We start from the raw sequence: 25225 nt of genomic DNA on the forward strand, positions 1-25225 counted from the left end.
ACAGTAAACTGTAACATCAATTCAAACAATCTTGATTGGCAACTTTTGCATTCACAGAGACGTGAGGACATCACCTCACAAAAACTTGCTCATCTGGTTCATCGTTATGCAAATCCCTGATACAAGGAAGAAGGAAGTCTGCTGAATCAGTGAGGTGTTTCTATGTTAAGATTACACATGAAGTCAGCTGTTGTCGGGAATTGAATTGTTTTAATGATGAAAGCGGTACAAACATATTTGTTGTTATATGTTTTTTTGATGACCAGTGTGCTGGTAAACACATGTGATCCAAAGTTAATTTTTGACAGAATGGTTGATAATCTGAGGAAACTGTGGCAGATATTTACAGGACAAGAAAGTTGTGATTCTGATTGGATATCTTTCAACTCAGCAGGTGAGGATGTAAAGCATGTAAATGTGAAGATAGTTGGACTGTGTTTACAGTTTGTTTGAACCAAATGAATTACTTTAACATATTGTCTAGAGGATAATTAGAGTGGCATGGCTTAAGTGATTATTTACAATCAAACCAAATTTTAGCTGAGGAGGGTAAGACCTTTCTTATGAATGTGTACTGTCTGGGTATTTGGGTTCTTCCATATATACTGTAATTAATTACCAGTTATTTGATTGATTTGATTTTGTACTCTAAGAAAAAATGTATAACAAAACTTCTGAATTTAATTTTGATTTAAATATCTTTGATTTAAGATTTCTGTCTCTGAACTCTGGCTACGTATTGTTAATTTCTTATTGTTGCCTGTTGAATGAAGTTCAAACCATCCTGTAACTTTTGTGCTGTGCACTCTTTAGGACTCCAGGCTGACCTGGAAAGCAAACTGTTTGGACAGCACATTGCATTCAACATCATCCTGAAAGCTGTAAATGGATTCATGAGCAAAGAAAACCCTCAGAAGCCCCTGGTGCTCTCTCTGCATGGACCGACTGGCACAGGAAAGAGCTTTGCCAGTAGTCTGATAGCTGGCAACATTTACAAGGAGGGGATTGACAGCAAATTTGTCCATATATTCATATCTACACATCACTTTCCGCATTCAAATCAAACTGATACCTACAAGGTACGATATAATAACAGGAACCACAGCAAACACATTGGAAAAATACAATGCAAACACTGTATGAATTAAATATGCTGCTGTTTTCCCTCAGTCCCAGTTACAGCAGTGGATCAAAGGCAATGTCACCAACTGCCCACGCTCCATGTTCATCTTTGATGAGATGGACAAGATGCCTCCTGGCTTGATTGACAGTGTTAAGTCCTTCCTGGACTACTACAAGAAGCTGGACGGAGTTTCTTATCGTAAAACCATCTTCATCTTCCTCAGGTGAAAGGACGAATGCACTCACCAAACAATTAATACATTTTTCTAGTTTTACAAGCAGGGGCAATTCCAGGGTCAGTGGAGATATAGGGATGTTCATAAGTGTACGTGGTACAAGAACATTTTAGGCCAAAGGTTGATGATCAACTTGTAGTAGTGTCTTCAGGCTGTATCTTGGGTGGAGAGAGGAGCAGAACTGTCAATTGATCACCACCTGGTAGTGAGTTGGACAAGGTGGTGGGGTGGTGCCGGACAGACCTGGGAAACCCAAACGAGTAGTGCGGGTGAACTGGGAACATCTGGCAGCAGTAGATCTTCAACTTCCACCTCTGGAGGAACTCCTCCTGAGGGATGCTCGGCCTAATGCCACCACAACCACAACAATAAGCAGCAGAAAATTGATGGATGGATGGATTCTTTGCTGGGCAGTATAACTTGGACTAACTCACATTAAATACCAATTCAGCCTTTCTCGCACAGTTAACATCTACATTTAAAATCAATGCAAGCCTCGTTATAATAATAGAAAATACCAGTAAAAACTTTATATTCTTCTAATTTCTGAACAATGTTAACAGGGGTAACAATCAAAGGCTAATGCTAATATACTGCCTTTTTCAACTTTATCTCCAGCAACACTGAAGGGCACAGCATCACAGAGACAGCTTTAGATTTCTGGAGAGCAGGACGAGATCGAGAAGATATTGAGCTCAAAGACCTGGAAACATCCCTCTCTGCATCTGCATTTAACAACAAGGGGAGTGAGTGGACTACTACTTTTTATCTTGGTCTTCATATAAACATATATTTGATGAAACACCTGGATTTTTTTACTACAGAAAATATCTCTTAATCTCTTTCTGTAGGTGGTTTGTGGCATTCAAGCTTGATTGAGCAGAACATGGTGGACTTCTTCATCCCGTTTCTTCCTCTGGAGTTCAAACACGTTGTTCAGTGTGTCATGGCTCAGATGGAAGTCGAAGGACTGGAGCCAAACCACCAGGTGGCATACAAGGTGGCCAGAGATTTGGAATATTTCCCCAAATTTGAGAAAGTGTTCTCTGTCAGCGGCTGCAAGAAAATAACTAGTAGGCTGCATTTCTACAAAGAGGAATAATTATGCACTAAGTATTCCTTTAATGGCAACGTGAAAGATCTTCTGTCGATATGCACTAGATCATAAATCCTAGATCATTATTGTTTATTGATATTAATTTAATTTTTCAATGTTTAGTTTTGCTGTTTTCTGTCAGAGGCTGTATTTTACCTCATCACTTTGTGTTTCAAAGCAATAGATAAAGTCAAAGTATCTGCGGAGCAACTATTAGCGTTGCACTGCATGGCTCAATTAATTCTGAGACTAAGATGAAACAGTTAATTAGATTATTTTTATTTTGTTATTTTTGTTACTTAGTTATAATAGAAACTGCCTCTTAGTACATGTGTGACATTAAGACAATAACAGAAAACAATCTGTTTTTGAGTGTCAACTTAATCCCTAATTTTTTCTTTCCAGAATCCTGATGTTTACATTCATAAAATAGATGTTTAGTTGTTTGTTCTTTATTTTACAAAAGTCACATTTTTTAAATATATCAACAAATTGGTTGACATGATGATGATTATGCACGATTTTATAATCTTTCAAATTGTTAATAACAAATATATAGAAAATGGGAGTTCCACACAAATTTCCCAAGTGGTGTAATTTTCCTTTTGCTGTCGAAATAATTTCTTACATTTTGTACATTTAATTGGATCTGATTGAATAAAACATTATAAGTAATTGATGTTCTTTTGTGTCAAATCTACTTTCACCACTAGAACTGACTAGAACTGTTTATTTGGTGTCTTACAGTTCAGACACATCTGAACAAACCACTCTTACATGCAAAAAAAGTCATTCAGGTTTGATCCAAAAACATGTGCTGTTAAATGAGCTCACTAACTGTAGACACCACTGTGTTTTAAAAAGTGAACGTAGCTGTAGTGTTTAAAGGATGGGTCTCCTGTAAGACACATCTCCCTCATGTCATTTGTACAGTATAACAAGCTTCCAAATGAACACTGACGCTTATTTTATCTTGCCATATTCATTCCTCTTGTTCAAACTGACCACTAGAAAATAGTACGGTCTAGACCTGCTCTATGTGTAAAGTGCCTTGAGAATTTTTTGTTGTGATTTGGCACTATATAAATAAAGATTGATTAATTGATTGATAGAAGATCTCATCATAATGTGCTTACAATGTAAGTAATGAGTCCTCTTTCTGTGCAAAGATTTATGTAACAGTTTACTTGAACGTAATATGAGTATTGAGTCATCCACATTAGTGAAATCAAGTTATTGTATTTTTAATGTCAGATTTGCTCTTTTTCTTATGACCTTTTCTCTGTCTGTTGAGAGACACTACAAGGGATTTTCTTTATTAAAAAGGCTGGGACTGTGAAAGATCCACTTTAATTGACGGACTTAGAGCACATCACCCACACTCTCAGCACATTCTTCTCAAATCTAATTCAGTGTTCATAAAGACACCTTGACATAAAAAATTGTGAACCTATCATTTAAATATTCCTATGCTGGAATATTACATGGTCCCATGTTTGCTGTGTTTTAATCTGATTAAACAGAAATTAATAGTTAATTAATCAATTTCAGTTCAGTGTCAGAGATTTTAACACATGAACCATCTTCTATACATTTAAGGTTGTGCTTTAACCCTTATTCCTGTATACATGTACAATCAATCATATTATACACAGTGAACTGTAACATCAATTCAAACAATGCATTCACCAAGACGTGAGGAGTTCAAAAACTTGCTCATCTTGTTCCCTGGCACCAGGAAGATGTTAGTCTGCTGAATCAGTGAGGTGTTTCCGTGTTAAGATAGCACATAAACTCAGCTGCTGTCGGAATTAGGTGGCTTCAGCAATGAAAGCGGTACAAACATATTTGTTGTTATATGTTTTTTTGATGACCAATGTGCTGGTAAACACATTTTTTGGCGGAATCACTGATAAGCTGCAGTGGATCTTCAAACCACAAGAAAGTTGTGATTCTGATTGGATATCTTTCAATGCAACAGGTGAGGATATGAAGAATGTAAATGTGAAGATAGCTGGGCTGTGTTTACAGTTTGTTTGAACCAGATAAATAACTCTAACTAATTAAAGTGTCATGGCGTAATTGATTATTTACAATGAAACCAAATTTTAGCTGAGGAGGGTAAGACCTTTCTTATTAATGTGTACTGTTTGGGTATTTGGGTTCTTCCATATACTGTAATTAATGACCAGTTATTGGATTGATTTGATGTTGTTCTCTAAGAAAAAATATATAACAAAACTTCTGTATTTAATTTTGCATTTGATTTAAATATCTTTGATTTAAGATTTTTGTCTCTGAACTCTGGCTACATATTGTTAATTTCTTACTATCCTGTAACTTTTATGCTGTGCACTCTTTAGGACTCCAGGCTGACCTGGAAAGCAAACTGTTTGGACAGCACATTGCATTCAACATCATCCTGAAAGCTGTAAATGGATTCATGAGCAAAGAAAACCCTCAGAAGCCCCTGGTACTCTCTCTGCATGGACGGACTGGCACAGGAAAGAGCTTTGCAAGTCGTCTGATAGCTGACAACATTTACAAGGAGGGGATTGACAGCAAATTTGTCCATGTATTCAAAGCTACACATCACTTCCCGCATTCAAGTCAAACTGATACCTACAAGGTACGATATAATAACTGAATGCAAACACATTGGAAAAATACAATGCACACCCTGTATGAATTAAATATGCTGCTGTTTTTCATCAGTCTCAGTTACAGCAGTGGATTAAAGGCAATGTCACCAACTGCCCACGCTCCATGTTCATCTTTGATGAGATGGACAAGATGCATCCCGGCTTGATTGACAGTGTTAAGTCCTTCCTGGACTACAAGAAGCTGGACGAAGTTTCTTATCGTAAAACCATCTTCATCTTCCTCAGGTGAAAAGATGAATGCACTCACCAAACAATTAGTATATTCATTTTCTAGCTTTACAAGCAGGGGCAATTCCAGGGTCAGTGGAGATATAAGGATGTTCATAAGTAGACTTGGGTGGAGAGAGGAGCAGAGCTGTAAATTGATCACCACCTGGTAGTGAGTTGGACGAGGTGGTGGGGCAATCTGCCGGACAGACCTGGGAAACCCAAACGAGTAGTGCGGGTGAACTGGATTGGCAGCAGTAGATCTTCAACTTCCACCTCTGGAGGAACTCCTCCTGAGAGATGACTGGGTTTCATTGCTCTGCCTAATGCCACCACAACCACAACTATAAGCAGCAGAAAATTGATAAATGGTTGAATTCTTTGTTGGCCAGTATAACTTGGACTAATACCAATTCAGCCTCTCTTGCACAGTTAGTTGGTCTCTCTTGCACATTAAACATCAATTCAATCTCTCTCGTGCAGTAACTGTAATCTCCAGTTACTCCAAATGACAAAAAATATTGCAGAGAAGAGTGTTGCATAACAACAAAATAAACAATAAAGCATAATGTAAAATGACATGACAAATGTCATTTTTCCCAAATCACATGATATATATCGTCATATTACACAGCCATATTTTGCACAATTAAAATGTATATGAGAATAAGTTAACCAGGACACATTACATTGCTTAACAGCAAACTTTGCAACAGTGTTTCATTACAGTTAACATCTACATTTAAAATCAATACAAGCCTCGTTATAATAATAGAAAATACCAGTAAAAACAGTTACTGGTATTCTTTTAATTTGTAATATACTAATTTGCTAATATACTGCTTTTTTTAACTTTATCTCCAGCAACACTGGAGGGCAGAGCATCACAGAGACAGCTTTAGATTTCTGGATAGCAGGACGAGATCGAGAAGATATTGAGCTCAAAGACCTGGAAACATCCGTCTCTGCATCTGCATTTAACAACAAGGGGAGTGAGTGGACTACTACTTTTTATCATGATCATCATATAAAAATAGATTTGATGAAACAACTGGATTTTTTTACTACAGAAAATATCTCTTAATCTCGTTCCGTAGGTGGTTTGTGGCATTCAAGCTTGATTGAGCAGAACATGGTGGACTTCTTCATCCCGTTTCTTCCTCTGGAGTACAAACACGTTGTTCAGTGTGTCATGGCTCAGATGGAAGTCGAAGGACTGGAGCCAAACCAGGAAGTGGCACACAAGTTGGCCACAGATTTTGAATATTTCCTCAAAATTGAGAAAGTGTTCTGTGTCAGTGGCTGCAAGAAAATAAGTAATAGGCTGCCTTTCTACAAAGAGGAATAATTATGCACTAAGTGTTCCTTTAATGGCAACGTGAAAGATCTTCTGTCGATATGTACTAGATCATAAAATTATTGTTTAATATTAATTAACATCACCCACACTCTAAGCACATTCTTCTCAAATCTAATTCAGTGTTCATAAAGACACCTGACTCTTGTTTATAGACAGACATAAAAAAATTGTGAACCTATCATTTAAGTCTAAATATTGCTGGAATATTACATGGCCCCATGTTTGCTGTGTTTTAATCTGATTAAACAGAAATTAATAGTTAATTAATATTCCATGTCAGTTCAGTGTCAGAGATTTTAACACATGAACCATCTTCTATACATTTAATGTTGTGCTTTAATCCATATTCCTGTATACATGTACAATCAATCATATTATACACAGTGAACTGTAACATCAATTCAAACAATGCATTCACCAAGACGTGAGGAGTTCAAAAACTTGCTCATCTGCTTCATTTTACTGGACTCCCACAAAAAAGCATTAAACAGCTGCAGCTCATTCAGAACGCTGCAGCTCGAGTTTTAACCAGAACAAAGAGATCAGAGCACATTACTCCAGTTCTAAAGTCTTTACACTGGCTCCCAGTCAGCTATAGAATAGATTTTAAAGTTCTGCTACTGGTCTACAAATCACTGAATGGTTTAGGTCCAGAATACATGAATGACATGTTAGTAGAATATAAACCCAGTAGAGCTCTGAGATCTACTGACTCAGGTCAGATAGTTGAGCCCAGAGTTCAAACTAAACATGGTGAAGCAGCTTTTAGCTGTTATGCTGCACACAACTGGAACAAACTACCAGCAGAACTGAAATCAGCCCCAACTGTGAACACTTTTAAATCCAGGTTAAAAACATTTCTCTTCTCCTGTGCTTATGATTGAGCTCTTTTAAAGCACTTTACATTTTAATCTTTCTTTTGCACTCTATGTCCTTTTAATGATTTTAAAGCTAATTTATAATTTTATGCTGCAATCTTATATTTAATGCTCCATTCTAGCATTTTATGTATGTCTTTCTATTTTTCTGTACTTTGTTTTTATTGTGTGTGTGGGGGGGTTAATTGTATGTTTTAATGTTTCTGTTTTATGTAAAGCACATTGAGTTGCCATTGTGTATGAAATGCGCTATATAAATAAAACTGCCTTGCTTTGCCTTGCCTTACTGCTGTTTATTTGGTGTCTCACAGTGCAAACACATCTGAACAGGCCACTCTTACATACAAAGAAATCAGTCAAGTTTCATTCAAAAGTTCCACGTCACCAATGCAACACGTGCTGATAAATGAGCTCACTCACTGTAGTCACCACTGGGTTTTGAAATGTTTGAAATTGTGATTGTAGCTGTAGTGTTTAAAGGATGGGTCTCTTATATGAGACAGTTTCAGTTCAGTTCCACAGAATTTAACACACAAACCTTCATTAATGTTGTGCTTTAATACTTATACCTGTATACATGTGCAATCAATCAATATTAAACACAGTGAGGACGTCACCTCACAAAAACTTGCTTATCTGGTTCATATTTATACAAGGAAGAAGGAAGTCTGCTGAATCAGTGAGGCGTGTCTATGTTAAGATTACACATGAAGTCAGCTGTTGTCGGGAATTGAATTGTTTTAATGATGAAAGCGGTACAAACATATTTGTTGTTATATGTTTTTTTGATGACCAGTGTGCTGGTGAACACATTTGATCCAAAGTTCATTTTTGACAGAATAGCTGATAAACTGAGGAAGCTGTGGCAGATATTTAAAGGACAAGAAAGTTGTGATTCTGATTGGATATCTTTCAACTCAGCAGGTGAGGATGTGAAGCATGTAAATGTAAATGTGAAGATAGTTGGACTGTGTTTACAGTTTATTTGAACCAAATGAATTACTTTAACATATTGTCTAGAGGATAATTAAAGTGTCATGGCTTAAGTGATTATTTACAATCAAACCAAATTTTAGCTGAGGAGGGTAAGACCTTTCTTATGAATGTGTACTGTTTGGGTATTTGGGTTCTTCCATATATACTGTAATTAATTACCAGTTATTTGATTGATTTGATTTTGTACTCTAAGAAAAATGTATAACAAAACTTCTGAATTTAATTTTGCATTTGATTTAAATATCTTTGATTTAAGATTTCTGTCTCTGAACTCTGGCTACATATTGTTAATTTCTTATTGTTGCCTGTTGAATAAAGTTCAAACTATCCTGTAACTTTTGTGCTGTGCACTCTTTAGGACTCCAGGCTGACCTGGAAAGCAAACTGTTTGGACAGCACATTGCATTCAACATCATCCTGAAAGCTGTAAATGGGTTCATGAGCAAAGAAAACCCTCAGAAGCCCCTGGTACTATCTCTGCATGGACCGACTGGCACAGGAAAGAGCTTTGCCAGTACTCTGATAGCTGACAACATTTACAAGGAGGGAATTAACAGCAGATTTGTCCATGTTTTCATATCTACGCTTCACTTCCCACATGTGCATCAAATTGATACCTACAAGGTACGATATAATAACTGAATGCAAACACATTGCAAAAATACAATGCAAACACTGTATGAATTAAATATGCTGCTGTTTTCCCTCAGTCCCAGTTAAAGCAGTGGATCAAAGGCAATGTCACCAACTGCCCACGCTCCATGTTCATCTTTGATGAGATGGACAAGATGCCTCCCAGCTTGATTGACAGTGTTAAGTCCTTCCTGGACTACTACAAGAAGCTGGACGGAGTTTCTTATCGTAAAACCATCTTCATCTTCCTCAGGTGAAAGGATGAATGCACTCACCAAACAATTAGTATATTAATTTTCCAGCTTTACAAGCAGGGGCAATTCCAGGGTCAGTGGAGATATAAGGATGTTCATAAGTAGACTTGGGTGGAGAGAGGAGCAGAGCTGTCAATTGATCACCACCTGGTAGTGAGTTGGACAAGGTGGTGGGGCGATCTGCCGGACAGACCTGGGAAACCCAAACGAGTGGTGCGGGTGAACTGGGAACGTCTGGCAGCAGTAGATCTTCAACTTCCACCTCTGGAGGAACTCCTCCTGAGGGATGACTGGGTTTCATTGCTCGGCCTAATGCCACCACAACCACAACGATAAGCAGCAGAAAATTGATAAATGATTGAATTCTTTGTTGGGCAGTATAACTTGGACTAATACCAATTCAGTCTCTCTCGCACAGTTAGTTGGTCTCTCTTGCACATTAAACATCAATTCAATCTCTCTCGTGCAGTAACTGTAATCTGCCCAAAAGATGGGCAGACTCCAAATGACACATTACATTGCTTAACAGCAAACTTTGCAACAGTTACTGGTATTCTTTCAATTTCTGAACAATGTTAACAGTGGTAACAATCAAAGGCTAATGCTAATACATGCCTTCTTAACTTTATCTCCAGCAACACTGAAGGGCACAGCATCACAGAGACAGCTTTAGATTTCTGGAGAGCAGGACGAGATCGAGAAGATATTGAGCTCAAAGACCTGGAAACATCCGTCTCTGCATCTGCATTTAACAACAAGGGGAGTGAGTGGACTACTACTTTTTATCTTGGTCATCATATAAACATATATTTGATGAAACACCTGGATTTTTTTACTATAGAAAATATCTCTTTCTGTAGGTGGTTTGTGGCATTCAAGCTTGATTGAGCAGAACATGGTGGACTTCTTCATTCCGTTTCTTCCTCTGGAGTTCAAACACGTTGTTCAGTGTGTCATGGCTCAGATGGAAGTCGAAGGACTGGAGCCAAACCAGCATGTGGCATACAAGGTGGCCAGAGATTTGGAATATTTCCCCAAATTTGAGAAAGTGTTCTCTGTCAGCGGCTGCAAGAAAATAACTAGTAGGCTGCATTTCTACAAAGAGGAATAATTATGCACTAAGTATTCCTTTAATGGCAACGTGAAAGATCTTCAGTCGATATACACTAGATCATAAATGTATTATTTATAAATATTAATATAAATGTAATTTCTTACATTTGGTACATTTAATTAGATCTGATTGAATAAAACATTATAAGTAATTGATGTTCTTTTGTGTCAAATCTATTTTCACCACTAGAACTGTTTATTTCACTCAGCTGTTGTCGGAATTAGGTGGCTTCAGTAATGAAAGCTGTACAAGTATATTTGTTGTTATATGTTTTTCTGATGACCAATGTGCTGGTAAACACATTTTTTGGCGGAATAACTGATAAGCTGCAGTGGATCTTCAAACCACAAGAAAGTTGTGATTCTGATTGGATATCTTTCAATGCAACAGGTGAGGATATGAAGAATGTGAATGTGAAGATAGCTGGGCTGTGTTTACAGTTTGTTTGAACCAGATAAATAACTCTAACTAATTAAAGTGTCATGGCTTAAGTGATTATTTACAATCAAAACCACATTTTTACAGAGTGTAAGAACTTTCTAATGAATATGTACTATTCTTTTATGCACTTTATTACATTATCCAAAGTTTTATTACTTTTTTATTAAATTATGAGTTTTTTATTACATTATTGGGAAATTATTACATTATCGGGTTCTACAGGGATCATTTCTCACTGTGGGAACATTTTATCACACACCAGCAGTAGTAGGTGGATGAATGTGAGAATTGAACTGTCTGGATCTGCAACTCCCAGCCGTTCTGTTTCTTTACAGCTGAGAAATCATCTTTCTGAGGGTGATTGTAACCTTTATATACTCTACCATCACTCCTGTCAATGTACGGAAACCTTCTGAATGTTTCTGTGTCTTTCTTCTGGTACTAGTATACATCAGACATGAAAACGGGTCATGGGTGAAAAAGGTGAGAAGGATACGACCCCTCTAGGGAGGTTAGGGCTTGAAATCATCAATCTGATGCATTTTGAGAGGAAATTCAAACAGAACTACAACCCGACCCCGTATTAGCAGCAGAAGACGGACGGACGGAGGACAGTACAGTTTGATGAAAGTGCAAAGATTAAAAGAAACATGTTCAATGTAAATTTCTGCTTGAAAACCACATCTTTATCCCATTTATATGGAAATGGTTAAAAACACACACACACACACACACACACACACACACACACACACACCAATACAACAGACAACTAGTTTACTAGTGCACAAGTGTGGATGTAGTAGTTGTTGGAAACTCCTGTACTTGCACAGGATTCACACTGACTGATAAATTCAACACCAGACTCTCAGCACATGCAGTGAATGTGTGTGTGTGTGTGTGTGTGTGTGTGTGTGTGTGTGTGTGTTATCAAAACAGTCTACACTCAGATATGCAGAAACACTTCAAAGAATAGCAAACAACCTGTTTTCAGAATCTCCACAATATCAAACATCCCAACAACAAATGTTTTCAGAGTCATAAAAAAAACACAATGCACATTAACAACACACACACACACACACACACACACACACACACACACACACATTGGAGTAGTTCCCTTATGCAATGACCTTTCTCCTAGCAAACTCCTCCACAACATCTCTAAAGTCCAGGTCTCTGACAGGTTCAGACTCTATTTCCAGTAATGATAAAAGGACTTGAGGCTCATTTTTGATTCTCCCCAAATGAGAAAATGAGCGCTCCCCCTCACAGTTTGTCACCGGCAACGTGAGGAACATCCTCAAAGCCACATAAACATTAGGGAAGACTAACTGCACTGGCCTAACTTCAATCTGGTTTTCAGCATGTTTGAGGGTGACTTGTCTGTTTCAGCCAACATGAAGGATCGGAACTGCAGACACGTAAAACACGCTGTTCCGCCTACGGGACGGACCGGAAGTTGGGAGGCAGCCACAAGTTCTTCTGAATGTTTTAAACACCAACCCTTAAACATATATATTCATGCCATACATTGTTGGAAAGCTTAGATTGTCCTGATTCATTCAAGACCACTCACGACTTATATGGTTGCTCACAGCCGTAATAGTATTAGCGGTTACCTCGGCTAGCCACTTAGCTAAAGTAAGAAAAGCTATAATGCTACATACCTTCAAAGTCTTCCCTTTATCCACAACGATCATCTTATGACTCAGGACTTTCTGTACAGCTCGCCAAGTATCCATTCTTGTGAAATATGAAATCTGTTTCCATAAAACCGGAATACTTTCCTCAATATGTCCATGTATTTAGTCCAACACGTAACGTAATAACACACATAACAAACCATATACGGTCCGTTTACGTCATTTCCTGACTCCTGCGTGCATCTGTGGGACACGTGACTGTTTCATACGACACCACACACACCAGCCAATCAGTGCTTAGGATGAGGCAGCACATGTCTCCAAAGCCAATGAGGACATGTGACCGACGACAAAGTGGGTGACAATAGGTGCGTGTATTAATCGTCTATCTATGGTATTAATGAGGTCTACTCACATAAAAAAAAACACCAAGTGACGGAGGCCACTTGACACCCCTCCCCCCCCCTGTTTCTCTACGGCGCCGTAGAGAAACAGACACACAGATGAAGGTCAGTGTGACAGTGTTTGTTAAAGGTTGAGTTTGTGGGCTCCTGATTTGCTGGAAACACTCACCTGAATACAGACAGCACAGAGCAGCAGCTAGGAGGTGAAGTGGTGTTTCTGGTGCTCTGATGCAGCTGAGGCCAAACAAGGACGAGCAGTGAGATCACATTTTTTTGTTCTTCTGTTTTTCTGTCTATTTTTTTCTGAATTAGTTTAGTTTAGTTTAGTTTAGTTGGATCCCCATTAGCTGTTACCCAGGCAACAGCTACTCTTCCTGGGGTCCATGTTAAAATAAATACAACAGTTACAGTTACAATATAACATAAATGCATACCTAAATAAATAGAGTCGTTAAAACAGTGAAAGGACTACAAACTCGATACTATTCCACTTAAACCACCTTGCATCATTGGTATCCAAACACACAAATGAATTAACGTGATACTTCAAAATCCTGCGAGAAACTCTCACCTGAAAAAGAAAAAAAAATCAGAAAAACAGAAAAAGAAAATATATTACTCAGAAAAACAGAAAAAGAATATATATTACTCAGAAAAAGAAAAAGAAAATGTTTTTTGTTTAAGTGAATGCAATAGGCTTCCGTACCCCCACATGTTTAGATGTGTGAGGAAGATGAGCATATAGGGTCAAAATCAAACTTCATGAGCTACACCCTGTTGAAAAAAACACACAAGAAAAAACCTGTTATCGTGTAGAACACCGGAAAGAGCGGTGTGTTACTATGACAACCGAAAGCTGAGTTGTTACGTCAACCAAGACAACTTGCATACTAATGAGTGTTATGAATAAAGTGATTTATTATTTTTATATGTCCGAAAACGTAATATGAAACGTAAATACTGTAACTTTTTTTTTCTTCCAAAATGTGATTAAACTCAATAAAAAAGGACAAGGCACAGTTAACAATAAAGAAAATGAAACCATATCTCATAACACACGTAAAGGTGTGGTTAACTACATTATAGCATAACGGTGCAATGAACAAAGACGGAACTGAAACCACAATTGACGAAAAAGTTGGCGGTGCATTTGCTGCAAGTCTGCGATGCAACGGTGCAATTAAATTTGCTGACACACAGTTACCCCTAAAGTCAAAGTTTTAATTAGGTAAGATGAAAGCTATGCATGCATTTCTGTTGATATGCATTGTTTTAACCTGCGGTGCTCAGGTGAAGGCGTTTGATCCGACAGTCATCTTTGAGCGTCTGTGGGAGATCTTCGAGCCTTTCCTCAGAGACATACTCGATGCCTTGTTCAACGGAGGGTCAGAAAACATCCCAACACAAAGCCCAGAAAAATGTGATTTTGACTGGATATCCTTCAGAGCTGCAGGTAAGGATATGAGGGATGTGTTAATATTTAGTCTTAATTAAACATAAAAGACAAACATCTGTAATTATTTATTTTTAGGCTATGTCTTGCATAAAAAGGATAATTAAGCTGGATCTCAGCCAATTATCTAGGCTATTTGGCCACTGTAACAGACATATATGCATATTCATATTCTCCATATGCAGGTACCATAACGGTTAGACTGATATCCTCTTAAGATTCAAATCTCTTTTGTTCAAGCTGTGACACACTTCCGGAAACCTGTGTTGAAAAGTTCAGACTTTGATAGCAGCAAAAACCCAGATTTCTCTTCTTCAAATAAGCCAGGGCATCCCAGGCTCACCCCTGATTGTCATCCCATTGATTGAAACATCCAACTTTAATTTACCCCTCAAATTAATTGATAATTGTAGAGATTCACATACTTTTGCCACACACAAATATCTAGTGTCAAGGTTTTGTCTGATTTCTTTAATCTATGCATCTTTATCTAGTTTTAGGAACTTCTGATAGGAATCTGATCATGTTTTATGTCATATTTATGACCCAAATGTTCCTGTGATGTATGATTTCTATCTGGACCTCTGGCTGTATATTTTTTCATGTATTTCTTATCATTGCTTGTTCACTAAAAGTTTAAATTATCCTGTTTGCTTTTTTTGCTGTGCACTCTCTAGGTCTGCAGGGTGACCTGAAAAGCAAACTGTTCGGACAGCACGTTGCGTTACCAATCATCCTGAAAGCTGTGAATGGATTCATGAGCAATGACAACTCAGAGAAGCCCCTGGTGCTCTCTCTGCACGGACCGACCGGCACAGGAAAGAATTTTGTCAGTAATATGATAGCTGACAATATTTACAAGGAGGGAATTAACAGCAGATTTGTCCATGTTTTCATATCTACGCTTCACTTCCCACATGTGCATCAAATTGATACCTACAAGGTATTATATTAAAGTAGCTACAATTCAATCACAGTGGCATTGCTCTGTTTGGTCTTCTGTATGAATTGAATGTGCTGGTATTTCTCTTCAGTCTCAGTTACAGCAGTGGATCAAAGGTAATGTCACCAACTGTGGACGCTCCATGTTCATTTTTGATGAGGTGGACAAGATGCATCCCGGTGTGATTGACAGCATTAAGCCGTACTTGGACTACTACAACAAAGTGGATGGAGTTTCTTATCGGAAAGCCATCTTCATCTTCCTCAGGTGAAAAGATGGCAGGGGTGTATATAGGGCCAGTGGAGATCCAGGGTGAACAGAGCAAAAACATGATCTATTCTATTTCTATTCTGGGTCTGCTTTGCTTTGCTTCACCCATTCTGTATTAAACACATTGGTTTATTCTCAGCTGTGATCAGAGATCTGAGATTTACTTTTACATCTTGCAACAATGCTTCACTGCAGTTAGTATCTATGTTTAAAATCAATATAAACCTAGTTATTAATAAAAAATAGCAGTAACATTCATTTCATAAAAAATAAATTTCATACACTTTTAATTTCTGATGAATGTTAATAGTTTCTTATCTTCTGTCTAGCAATGCTGACGAGGAGGGCATCAAACAGACGGCTTTAGATTTCTGGAAAAAAGGACAAGACCGAAGTGAGATCAGACTCAAAGATATGGAAACACTGCTCTCTACAACAGCATTTAAGAGCAAGAAGAGTGAGTAGACTACCTCCTTTTATTTTCACACAAATAGATTTGATGTAACACGTACATTTTCTTTGACTGCAGTAAATATCTCTTAATCTGTCCGTAGGTGACATATGGATTTCAAGCTTAATTGAGCAGAACATGGTGGATTTCTTCGTCCCGTTTCTACCTCTGGAGTACACACATGTTGTTCAGTGTGTCATGGCTCAGATGAAGACCAAAGGACTGGAGCCAGACCCGGAGGTGGCACACAAGGTGGCCAGTGATTTGGACTATTTCCCCAAATTTGAGAGAGTGTTCTCTGTCAGTGGCTGTAAGACAATAACGAGTAGGCTGCACTTCTACATACATTACTAATTATGCACTGTGTGTTCCTTACTGACAATGTGAAAGGTTTAATGTGCACTATGTCATAGAGTCTGTACGGTTATTGTTTATAAATTCAAATACATTTAAATACATTTTTTTATTATTTTTCTTCTTCTTCTCCATTATGATCTCCAAAGGCCTTTTGTAATGAGGATTGGGTTACCACACTAGAGGGGACACCACACTGACATTATAATCAGGACTGTTTAAAGATTTGGTTTATAAACCAGTCATCAAAACTATTGTTTGGTCTGTTTGACCAATACATAGAGTGCTGTAATGTTGCATCACGTGACCTGACCTCCTTCTCCTGACCTAAACACAGCAGAGATGGTTTGGGATGAGTTGGACTGCAGAGTGAAGGGAACTCCCACATAATGCCAAGCACTTGTTGGCTGCTTCTCCTTCACTCAATTGCACTACATAATTCCATGTGTGCTATTTTTTTTAGGATTGATGTCTTCAGTACTGTATTACAATGTAAGAAATAAGAAAAATAAATAAACTCCCCTGAAAAACCCTTTGAGACTGGCGAGCCCCTTAGCCTCTTTAAAACCTCTCTTAAAGACATGTTTCTCTTGATTTTTATTTTATTGATTACTTATTTGATGCTTCATCATATGTAGCTATGTTTGCTACTACATTTCATTCCCATTGTTCTGTAACCTTCAAACTTTTTTACATTGTTTCATGAAGCACTTTGTAACATTGCTTTGAACGGTGCTATGTAAATAAAGTTTATTTTTTATTCTTGTTATTATTATTATCATTATTGAATTCACTTGTTCTGTATGTTTATATGCAGTCTAATTCAATTAAGGTCATACTTAGTGGTGGTGAATTATATTGAATAGTGTTCCTAATATTTTGCCACCCTTGTGTATGTTAATGGAGTGGACAAAATATTAGGGAACACAGTTCAATATAATGCACGCTAATACACCACAATCATCTACTATGACCCCAATAATAAACATAAAGTAGAATTATCAGTTTTCTGACAATGTCAACAAAAACTGAAACTGTATAAACTTCATAAATGTAGAATTTATAGCAGAGCTGTTGTATTGGATTGCATTAGATTGCAGACTCACTTTCACCCTTTCACAGCTACTGTTGTGTCAATTTTTAATTTCTCCCTATAGGGATCAATAAAGATACCTTACCTTACCTTACCTTACCTAATCTTACCTTACGTTACCTTATGTAACCTTACCTTACCTTACATTAAGGAAAGCCTCATAGGTCAGTTGACTGTTATCCTCAAAAATGTCCTTTATAAAGATTATGTTTTTGTCAATCCAATTTAGTAAATAGAGATTTGTTGCCCCCCTCGCCTCAGACAGGAGGTTGCGCAGCACACGGGCAAGAACTACCAGGCTGAAGAACAGCTTCTTTTTCTGCTATAAGACTATAAGACTGATACACCACACTGCCTTGTTGAATCACATAGACATAAACTGCAACCAACTGCTGCTGCTATCATCTTGCTGCTACTTAATTCACTTCACACTATTTATATATACCTTAGGGACAGGGGCACCATAAGGGAGTGAAAAGTTAGGATGATTCTAAGGGCCCGTGACCTAAATTTTAACAGACATTAATAGGATATTTAATTTACAATTAAACTAATGCATTAAACTCACAGAGAATGTTGCAGAATGTTGCATGTGTGTCTACACAGTGTTATATTTTCACAGCTCAATGTCAGTAAATATTGTAAAGTTAGTATTGTTGTTCCTTTTAGTAATATAATCATTGTTCCACATTATTGATTTGTGTGGAGAGAAATTTAAATGGGTGAACCTTTCCTTTAAAGCCCTTTTGGACTCTGACGTCATGATGACTACGACCTGTGAATGTGTGTGTTTGTGCGCATGACAACGTGAAGAGACTCCCAGGTGTTTCACAGCCTCAAGTGTTGTTTTGACTCCATACACATTTTATTTTCCGTGGTTTTTTTGGATACATTTGATGAAGAGGTGACGATGAAGCTTCGCCGCCACCACCTCCACCTCCTGCTGCTGCTGCTCTGCTGTAGCTCCACAGAAACCATTGAACCCATCAGTACTAGCATAGCAGTCGGTGTGGCCGCGGCTCTCACCGGCTATCTAGCCCGGTACCAGAACATTTTCCACTATTTCCAAGAGTGCTGTCGACCCGAGTGGATCTCCTTCAACAAAACAGGTAAACATATATACCTGTTACACCATATTTACGCGGGGTTTTTTTGTTTTGTGTGTGTGTGTGTATTTAATTCATGTAGTAACAGCAGCAGGTTTTCGTAGTTTAAGTAAGCTCCTGTTGTGCCTAAGCTGTCTATCAAAGCTGAATGTAATGTTGATAATTGATTTGTTTTGATTACTTTTAATTCATCAGACATCACACAGCTCTTCTTAGTTGTCGCCTGATAATGACGTAGCAGGAAATGCCCCGTTGTAACAAGAAGTTAGGTTCAGTTAGCTCCGACGTGCTAACTTAGCTCCGCGTCTCACCATTGTGGTTTTAACGCATAAACACTATTAATGCGAGGATTTTATGTGATCTAAAGGATGAAAGCAACACACGTATATTTATTTCTGCACGTTTTCCTGGCAGCAGGCGTGCTGGTAAACGCCTTTGAGCCGATCACAGCAACGGTTGTAGTCAGTGTCGGTGCAGCTCTCGGTCGGACTATCTACAATTTTTTACACGAAAGTTGTGATGCGAAATGGATAACTTACAATGCAACAGGTGAGCATATGCAACGGGTTAATGTGAGGATAGTTGACTAGAGATTTGCTATAAGGCAACTCGAGGAACTAACACGTGTTTATTTACATTAGCGTACCATCTGGACAGTGACAATGCCTTGGATTTGGTGTTTAATGCTTATTTACCCCCTTACACACTGTTACATTTGAGAGCTGCAAAAACACCCTATACATTTATTTTAGTCGGACCTTTCCTAATTATTAGTGGGTTTTTAAAATTTATTTTCCAAATGATATGTTTTTATGTTTTTTTCCCCCAATTCTTACTGTTAAATGTTTGTTTTTATATGAAGCACATTGAGTTGCCCTTAGGTATGAAATGCGCTATATAAATAAAGCTGCCTTGCCTAATGTGACCCACAGTATACCAGAAATTAACTAAAATGCATGTTTTTCTAAATTTTGTGCAGCTGATAGATATGTTCATATATGCAAATGTACAAATTTGAATCGTTGCATTCATCATATTCTTTAAAATATACTCCTGGACCACCAAAATAGTGTTTTTTTTTTTTTTTGTCCCCACAGGACTAATCAAACATTTATTAATGACTGATGGGTGAATTTATGAATGTGAATAGGTGCAGAGACTAATTATGAATCAGAATATGAACAGTATGTAAGGGTTAAGGGCCAAAACCGAAACCAAACTGTGAAGGTGAGACAACCTGAAGTCTTTCTTTCAACAGTAAAACCACCGCTGGTCACACTCTTCAGATCAGGAAACAGTCACATGCAAGTTTTTTTTTTTCACTTGGAAAGCTGCAATAATATGTTGAATAATAGATCAAAACTGACAAACTGCACCATTAGTACTGCAACATTAGTCTTTCAGGTATACTACTACTTCAATTCAGCTGTGCAATATATATATTTCTTATTTAAAACCTGTACAATAACATTATCAAACTCAGGTATATTATCCCTTAACACCAATATTACTTTTATACATAATGTTACTATTGCTGTTATTTCACTATATTGTGTACTACTTTTTTTTTATTGCTTTTGTACTTCCCCTGTAGTGGGACTAAGAGAGATGTGATAAGATATCCCAACATAGGGAAAATTGCATTATCACAGCAACAACGTGGACAGTAAAACTAGAAGAGCATCAATAAAAAGAATAAGAACAATAAATAATAAGTACAAAAGCAATAAAAAAAATATATATATATTTGGTAATAATTAGCGTTGAGTGATAATATACCTGAGTTGATACTGTTATTGATATGTATGTTGCACAGGTGAACTGAAATCAACACCAAGGCCCAACACAAGCACTGTAGCTCTCAGTTTTTATAGCATTTACTGTTAAAAACAAAACAGTTTGGGCTTCTGGAGGTCATTTTCTCCTGCAGATAGGAGATGTGGTACAAGGTGCTTGCTGTAACAGAGCCGAACTGATACAATGTGCACTGTAACACAATACTAATTAATGATCCTGCTGTAAAGGCAGATCGTGGAAACATTTAAATTGTTCATGATCTAATATCGGCGTATCACACACCCTTAGCAAGATGCCACTAAATTCTACACACTGGGACTTTAAAAAACTATTTTACTATGTTGATAGGAAACAAACATATATGGAAAATCTGAAATCTGGGTGCCTCACTGCCTTTGTTAAACAATGTCTTGGGGGGGCAGTGCTGAGAACATTGTTTCAGTCATGTGTGTTTGCAGATACTAATCCTGTTGACTCTCTCTCTCTCTCTCCAGCACTCCAGGCTGACCTGGAAAGCAAACTGTTTGGACAGCACGTTGCGTCACGCATCATCCTGAAAGCTGTGAATGGATTCATGAGCAACGACAACCCAAAGAAGCCCCTGGTGCTCTCTCTGCACGGATGGACTGGTACGGGGAAGAACTACGTCAGTGGTCTGATAGCTGACAGCATTTACAAGGAGGGAATGGACAGCAGATTTGTCCATGTTTTCACGTCCGAGCTTCACTTCCCGCACGCGAGTCAAATAGAGAATTACAAGGTTTGATAACAAACAAGAGACTCCAATAGACTCCTATTTGACTTTTTTCATTTGGCTTTTTTTATATGAATATTCTACTGTTTCTCTTCAGTCTCAGTTACAGCAGTGGATCAAAGGCAATGTCACCAACTGCGAGCGCTCCATGTTCATCTTTGATGAGATGGATAAGATGCATCCGGGCTTGATTGACTGCATTAAGCCGTACCTGGACTACTACGACAAGCTGGATGGAGTTTCTTATCGGAAAGCCATCTTCATCTTCCTCAGGTAAAACACTTTGGCTTAAGTTTTGGAGGAGTTAAAATGTTTATCCATTCATTCAAACCTTTATTTACAAAGGGAGGAGCATTATGAGAAAGCTGTGTGCTTACATGTTTATGAGCAGTGACGCTGTCTTAAGGGATGAAAACATAATTCGAGGTCTGGCTAGTCAGACTGTGTCACTTGAATCATAGAAATGGATCAATCAAGGGAACAAATGAATAACTTGTGTCTTCATAGGATTTTGTTAACAGTGATATTTCATGTAATTCTAGTGTTGATACTGGGTGTGGTACGACTGGTATCGATACTCACTACTTTTAAGGTATCGACTGAAGTAATTCAATACCAAGTAGTATCGAAACGCCTCCCCTCAAACGATACCTGCAATCGAACCTTTTTGCAGCCAGAGCTAGAAAATTTCACTATTTCTACGGACTTACTCACAGCCAATCAACACAAGCCTTCTTTGATTTAATATGACATGTGATTGGCCCACTGCTTCAGCTACTTAAAACTTCAGCTGTGTTTCAGTTCAGTGAGTGGAGATACGCAGTCAGAGCACTGAACGATTCAGCCAAGTCTTTTTCTAATGATTGTGTTGATGGATTTTTTTTGGTAAGGACACACTCTCTAATATGTTGCCTGTTTGTGACCTTCTCATAGCAACGCTGGAGGAGATAGCATCATACAGACGGCTTTAGATTTCTGGAAAGAAGGACGAGATCGAGAAGAGATTGAGCTCAAAGACCTGGAAACACCGCTCTCTCTGTCGGTGTTCAACAACAAGAAAAGTGAGTATGATTTTAACTAATGCCTCCTTTTTCTGCCAGAAAGTAGATTTGATGAAAAAACTTTGATTTTTGATTTTTAACTGGATATATTTCTCAATCTCTCCCCTCAGGTGGCTTGTGGCATACAAGCTTGATCGACAAGAACCTGGTGGACTTCTTCGTCCCGTTTCTGCCTCTGGAGTACCGTCACATCGTGCAGTGCGCCCTCTCCGCGATGGCAGACAGAGAACTTGAGCCAGACCAGAAGGTGGCAGACCAGGTGGCCAGAGATTTGGTCTATTTCCCCAAATCCGAGAGAATCTTTTCTGTCAAAGGCTGCAAGACGATAGACAGCAAGTTGGACTACTACACATAAAATGAACATCCGATGGACGCGTTGTTTGATCACTATGTGCACTTTTTTTTAAAGGACAAAAAAAACTCTCAGCCAAATGACTAAAGAGAGGAAGTCGAGGTGACTGAACTCTGTAGAAATCTCTGTGGAGGTTTTTCTCTGACTGAGCTTGTGAAGGATATCAGCAGATCTTCTCAATTGTTGCATCTTGCTTACACCGAGAGAGAGAGAGCGAGAGAGAGAGAGAGAGAGATCACAGTGCTGAGTGAATGAAAAAAATAATATGATTGTAACTGATTAACGGGCCTGATCTCTGCTTTTATATCACAATGCAACGAGAGTCCCCAAGCCCCGGGGGTTTTGTTTTCCCAAGAGCCTTTGCACCACATAACTAGAAGAACAAACAGGATGTTCCTTCTGCCAGTGAAACTTCGGCATATCACTGTTGTGCATTTATTTTTGTCAGTTTTTTTTAAACGTATAGATGGATTTCTTGAGTCACCAGCCTTAATTCTTTGTAATTTTTTAAAAGTTCTGCTGTTATTTCATATGTATGTAGAGCTCTGACGATTAATCAATTAGTTGTTCAACGGAAAATGAATCGACAACTGTTTTGATAATCGTTCTACTGATTGATTTTATTTTATTTTTTTAAAGGAAAAAATGCCCCAAAAATGGCTGGTTGTAGTTTCTCACATACATGAATATCTTTGGATTTCAGACTCTTGATTGACTAAAACATGACATTTGAAGAAGTATCATTTAACTGAGTCACTGCGATGAGGGCGTCATGTCTGGAAAATGTCCTCAGCTGTAGTCTTTCAAGCTCTAAAAGATGTTTACCCCAAACTTTTTAGATTCAGTTTGCCTCCGACATGCTTTGGAGACACAAGGATTATTTTATTAATCGAGTAAATAATTATCAGATTAATCAATACATGAGTCCACTCTGTCTATTAGTTATATAAGATTGGCCATAGAGGGTGAAAGCTATGTGTAGAAAATTTACACTGTTCAAATGCAGAAAATAGTTTACATGTATCATATTAAATTCAACATTAATCAGATATGTTGTCTATACTGTGCAACCACATACTTTAAATACCTGGACAATATGATACAGTACACATTGATTCTGTCATGTAAGATTTTGTCCATTGTGGTGTCACATGACTGGACTCTGTAGCTGCATTTGGATACTGTACATGAACTCCCAAGATGGTATTCTGGAAACAAAACATTTTAAAAGTTTTAAATTCTTAAAAATTGCACTACAAAGTTTTAATGATATTGTGTAAAACAGAGTGGTTGATTATTCCTTTCCCTTTTTTTTGTATTTTGTCTTTGTGGGGGGAAAAAAGTGTTGAAGGAAATGTACTGTTATCTCAAAAAAAAAATTTGGATTTTGAAACTATTTTGAAACTTTTTCTACACAGTTGCTCGCTGTTCTCTGCAGGTGAAGGGCTTTAAGAGAATTGTGGTTGGGGATGTAAAGCAAACATGAGTGAACTTCTTGGCTGTAAACACACCTGCCGGAAAAAAAAAGAAAATCACAAATAAAAGCTGAAATGTTGTTGGTGAGGCTGTTTCTGATGCATCACTTATGAAACACAGGAAGTTATATCTTAATGAAGTCATTTCTGTAACATCTGACAACTGTTGGTGTTTTTGCTCCTTTAGGAACAAACCACAACTTTACATTTTGGATATTTCATGCTTGGATGTTTCTGTCTCCTGCTAAGTTTGAACTCTGATCAGCTTGGTCTCACAGCTGTTAACTAAAGGTGATGGAAGGACATAAGCTTGAACCGGTTGCCTAAAATTTGGACTGAAATAGAAGTTACGTAATAACCAAACAGCTTGCAAAACGCTAATGCACAAAGTTGAACCGGTACACCCACGACTGAAATAAAGAAGAGAGAGAAGCAGTTGTAACATTGTGTGTAAGATGTTGCAGGCAGAGCTTATTTTTTCACTTAATGAGGGAAAAGTTTGAAGTTACTGAGTAAAGAAGCATATTTGTACTTAAACTACTTACACTACAGTAGGTCTCTATTCAAATATAATGTTTTTAAACCATCAAACTAAGCAAAACATCCATATTTGTCAAAAGTTACTCTTAATGCAAGTGGTATCTGTATAGTACAGTTATTATTTAATTATATATATCAAATTGTATTCATTCTAGTTCATACTATTGCAGAGTTTGAAGAGTGGCTGCAACAGTTAGTCACTACATTTAAAATATTCTAATTTCTTTTGTGCATCTCACCCACCACTATGTTGTTAGATACATTATAGAAGAGTAGACTCCACACACACATTTAATTGCATCCTTCTGTACAAATTTGAGCCGAGAATCCACAAATATTTATGGTTGATTTTTGATTGATTTTATGGATCAAACACACAAGTAAAAACTTTAATTTCCAGCAATGTCCCAAGATATTAAAATAGAAAGAAACAAAGACATTCAGTATAACAATTAATACAATCCTGTAATCCAAGAGATAAAGAATAAATAAAAAAAAAAACAAGGACAGCTGAAGTAGCAGT

The 25225-nt window shown here is 37.7% G+C and overlaps 5 protein-coding genes across 7 annotated transcripts; all 5 read left to right on the plus strand.

Moving 5' to 3' along the window:
• Positions 1-216: 216 nt before the first annotated feature.
• Positions 217-2460, plus strand: LOC128380070 (torsin-1A-like). The gene is made up of 5 exons (XM_053339760.1): positions 217-394; positions 814-1079; positions 1171-1346; positions 1977-2104; positions 2210-2460. Exons 1-5 carry the CDS (start codon positions 217-219, stop codon positions 2458-2460), a joined length of 999 nt encoding a protein of 332 aa, XP_053195735.1.
• A 1821-nt stretch (positions 2461-4281) lies between these two features.
• On the plus strand, positions 4282-6672 carry LOC128380071 (torsin-1A-like). Its single transcript, XM_053339761.1, has 5 exons — positions 4282-4435; positions 4818-5083; positions 5170-5342; positions 6189-6316; positions 6422-6672. Exons 1-5 carry the CDS (start codon positions 4282-4284, stop codon positions 6670-6672), a joined length of 972 nt encoding a protein of 323 aa, XP_053195736.1.
• A 1636-nt stretch (positions 6673-8308) lies between these two features.
• Positions 8309-10556, plus strand: LOC128380376 (torsin-1A-like). Its single transcript, XM_053340178.1, has 5 exons — positions 8309-8486; positions 8917-9182; positions 9269-9444; positions 10081-10208; positions 10306-10556. The coding sequence occupies exons 1-5, from the start codon at positions 8309-8311 to the stop codon at positions 10554-10556; spliced, it is 999 nt and encodes a 332-aa protein (XP_053196153.1).
• A 3730-nt stretch (positions 10557-14286) lies between these two features.
• On the plus strand, positions 14287-16524 carry LOC128379859 (torsin-1A-like). Its single transcript, XM_053339500.1, has 6 exons — positions 14287-14377; positions 14468-14506; positions 15184-15449; positions 15541-15716; positions 16049-16176; positions 16274-16524. Exons 1-6 carry the CDS (start codon positions 14287-14289, stop codon positions 16522-16524), a joined length of 951 nt encoding a protein of 316 aa, XP_053195475.1.
• A 1869-nt stretch (positions 16525-18393) lies between these two features.
• LOC128380041 (torsin-1A-like) lies at positions 18394-24242 on the plus strand. 3 transcript variants are annotated; one of them, XR_008323467.1, is made up of 6 exons: positions 18394-18726; positions 21015-21280; positions 21372-21547; positions 22208-22335; positions 22446-23699; positions 23736-24242. XR_008323467.1 is itself a non-coding variant. In XM_053339710.1 (5 exons), exons 1-5 carry the CDS (start codon positions 18528-18530, stop codon positions 22688-22690), a joined length of 1014 nt encoding a protein of 337 aa, XP_053195685.1. In that variant the 5' UTR covers positions 18394-18527; the 3' UTR covers positions 22691-24242. The 3 variants fall into 3 exon arrangements, 2 of the variants coding, with proteins under 2 accessions (XP_053195685.1, XP_053195686.1); XM_053339710.1 differs by having other exon boundaries at positions 22446-24242; XM_053339711.1 differs by lacking the exon at positions 18394-18726 and adding an exon at positions 18994-19272 and having other exon boundaries at positions 22446-24242.
• Positions 24243-25225: the final 983 nt, after the last annotated feature.

This window comes from Scomber japonicus, chromosome 19 (genome assembly GCF_027409825.1).
Source record: "Scomber japonicus isolate fScoJap1 chromosome 19, fScoJap1.pri, whole genome shotgun sequence".
Lineage (NCBI taxonomy): Eukaryota > Metazoa > Chordata > Actinopteri > Scombriformes > Scombridae > Scomber > Scomber japonicus.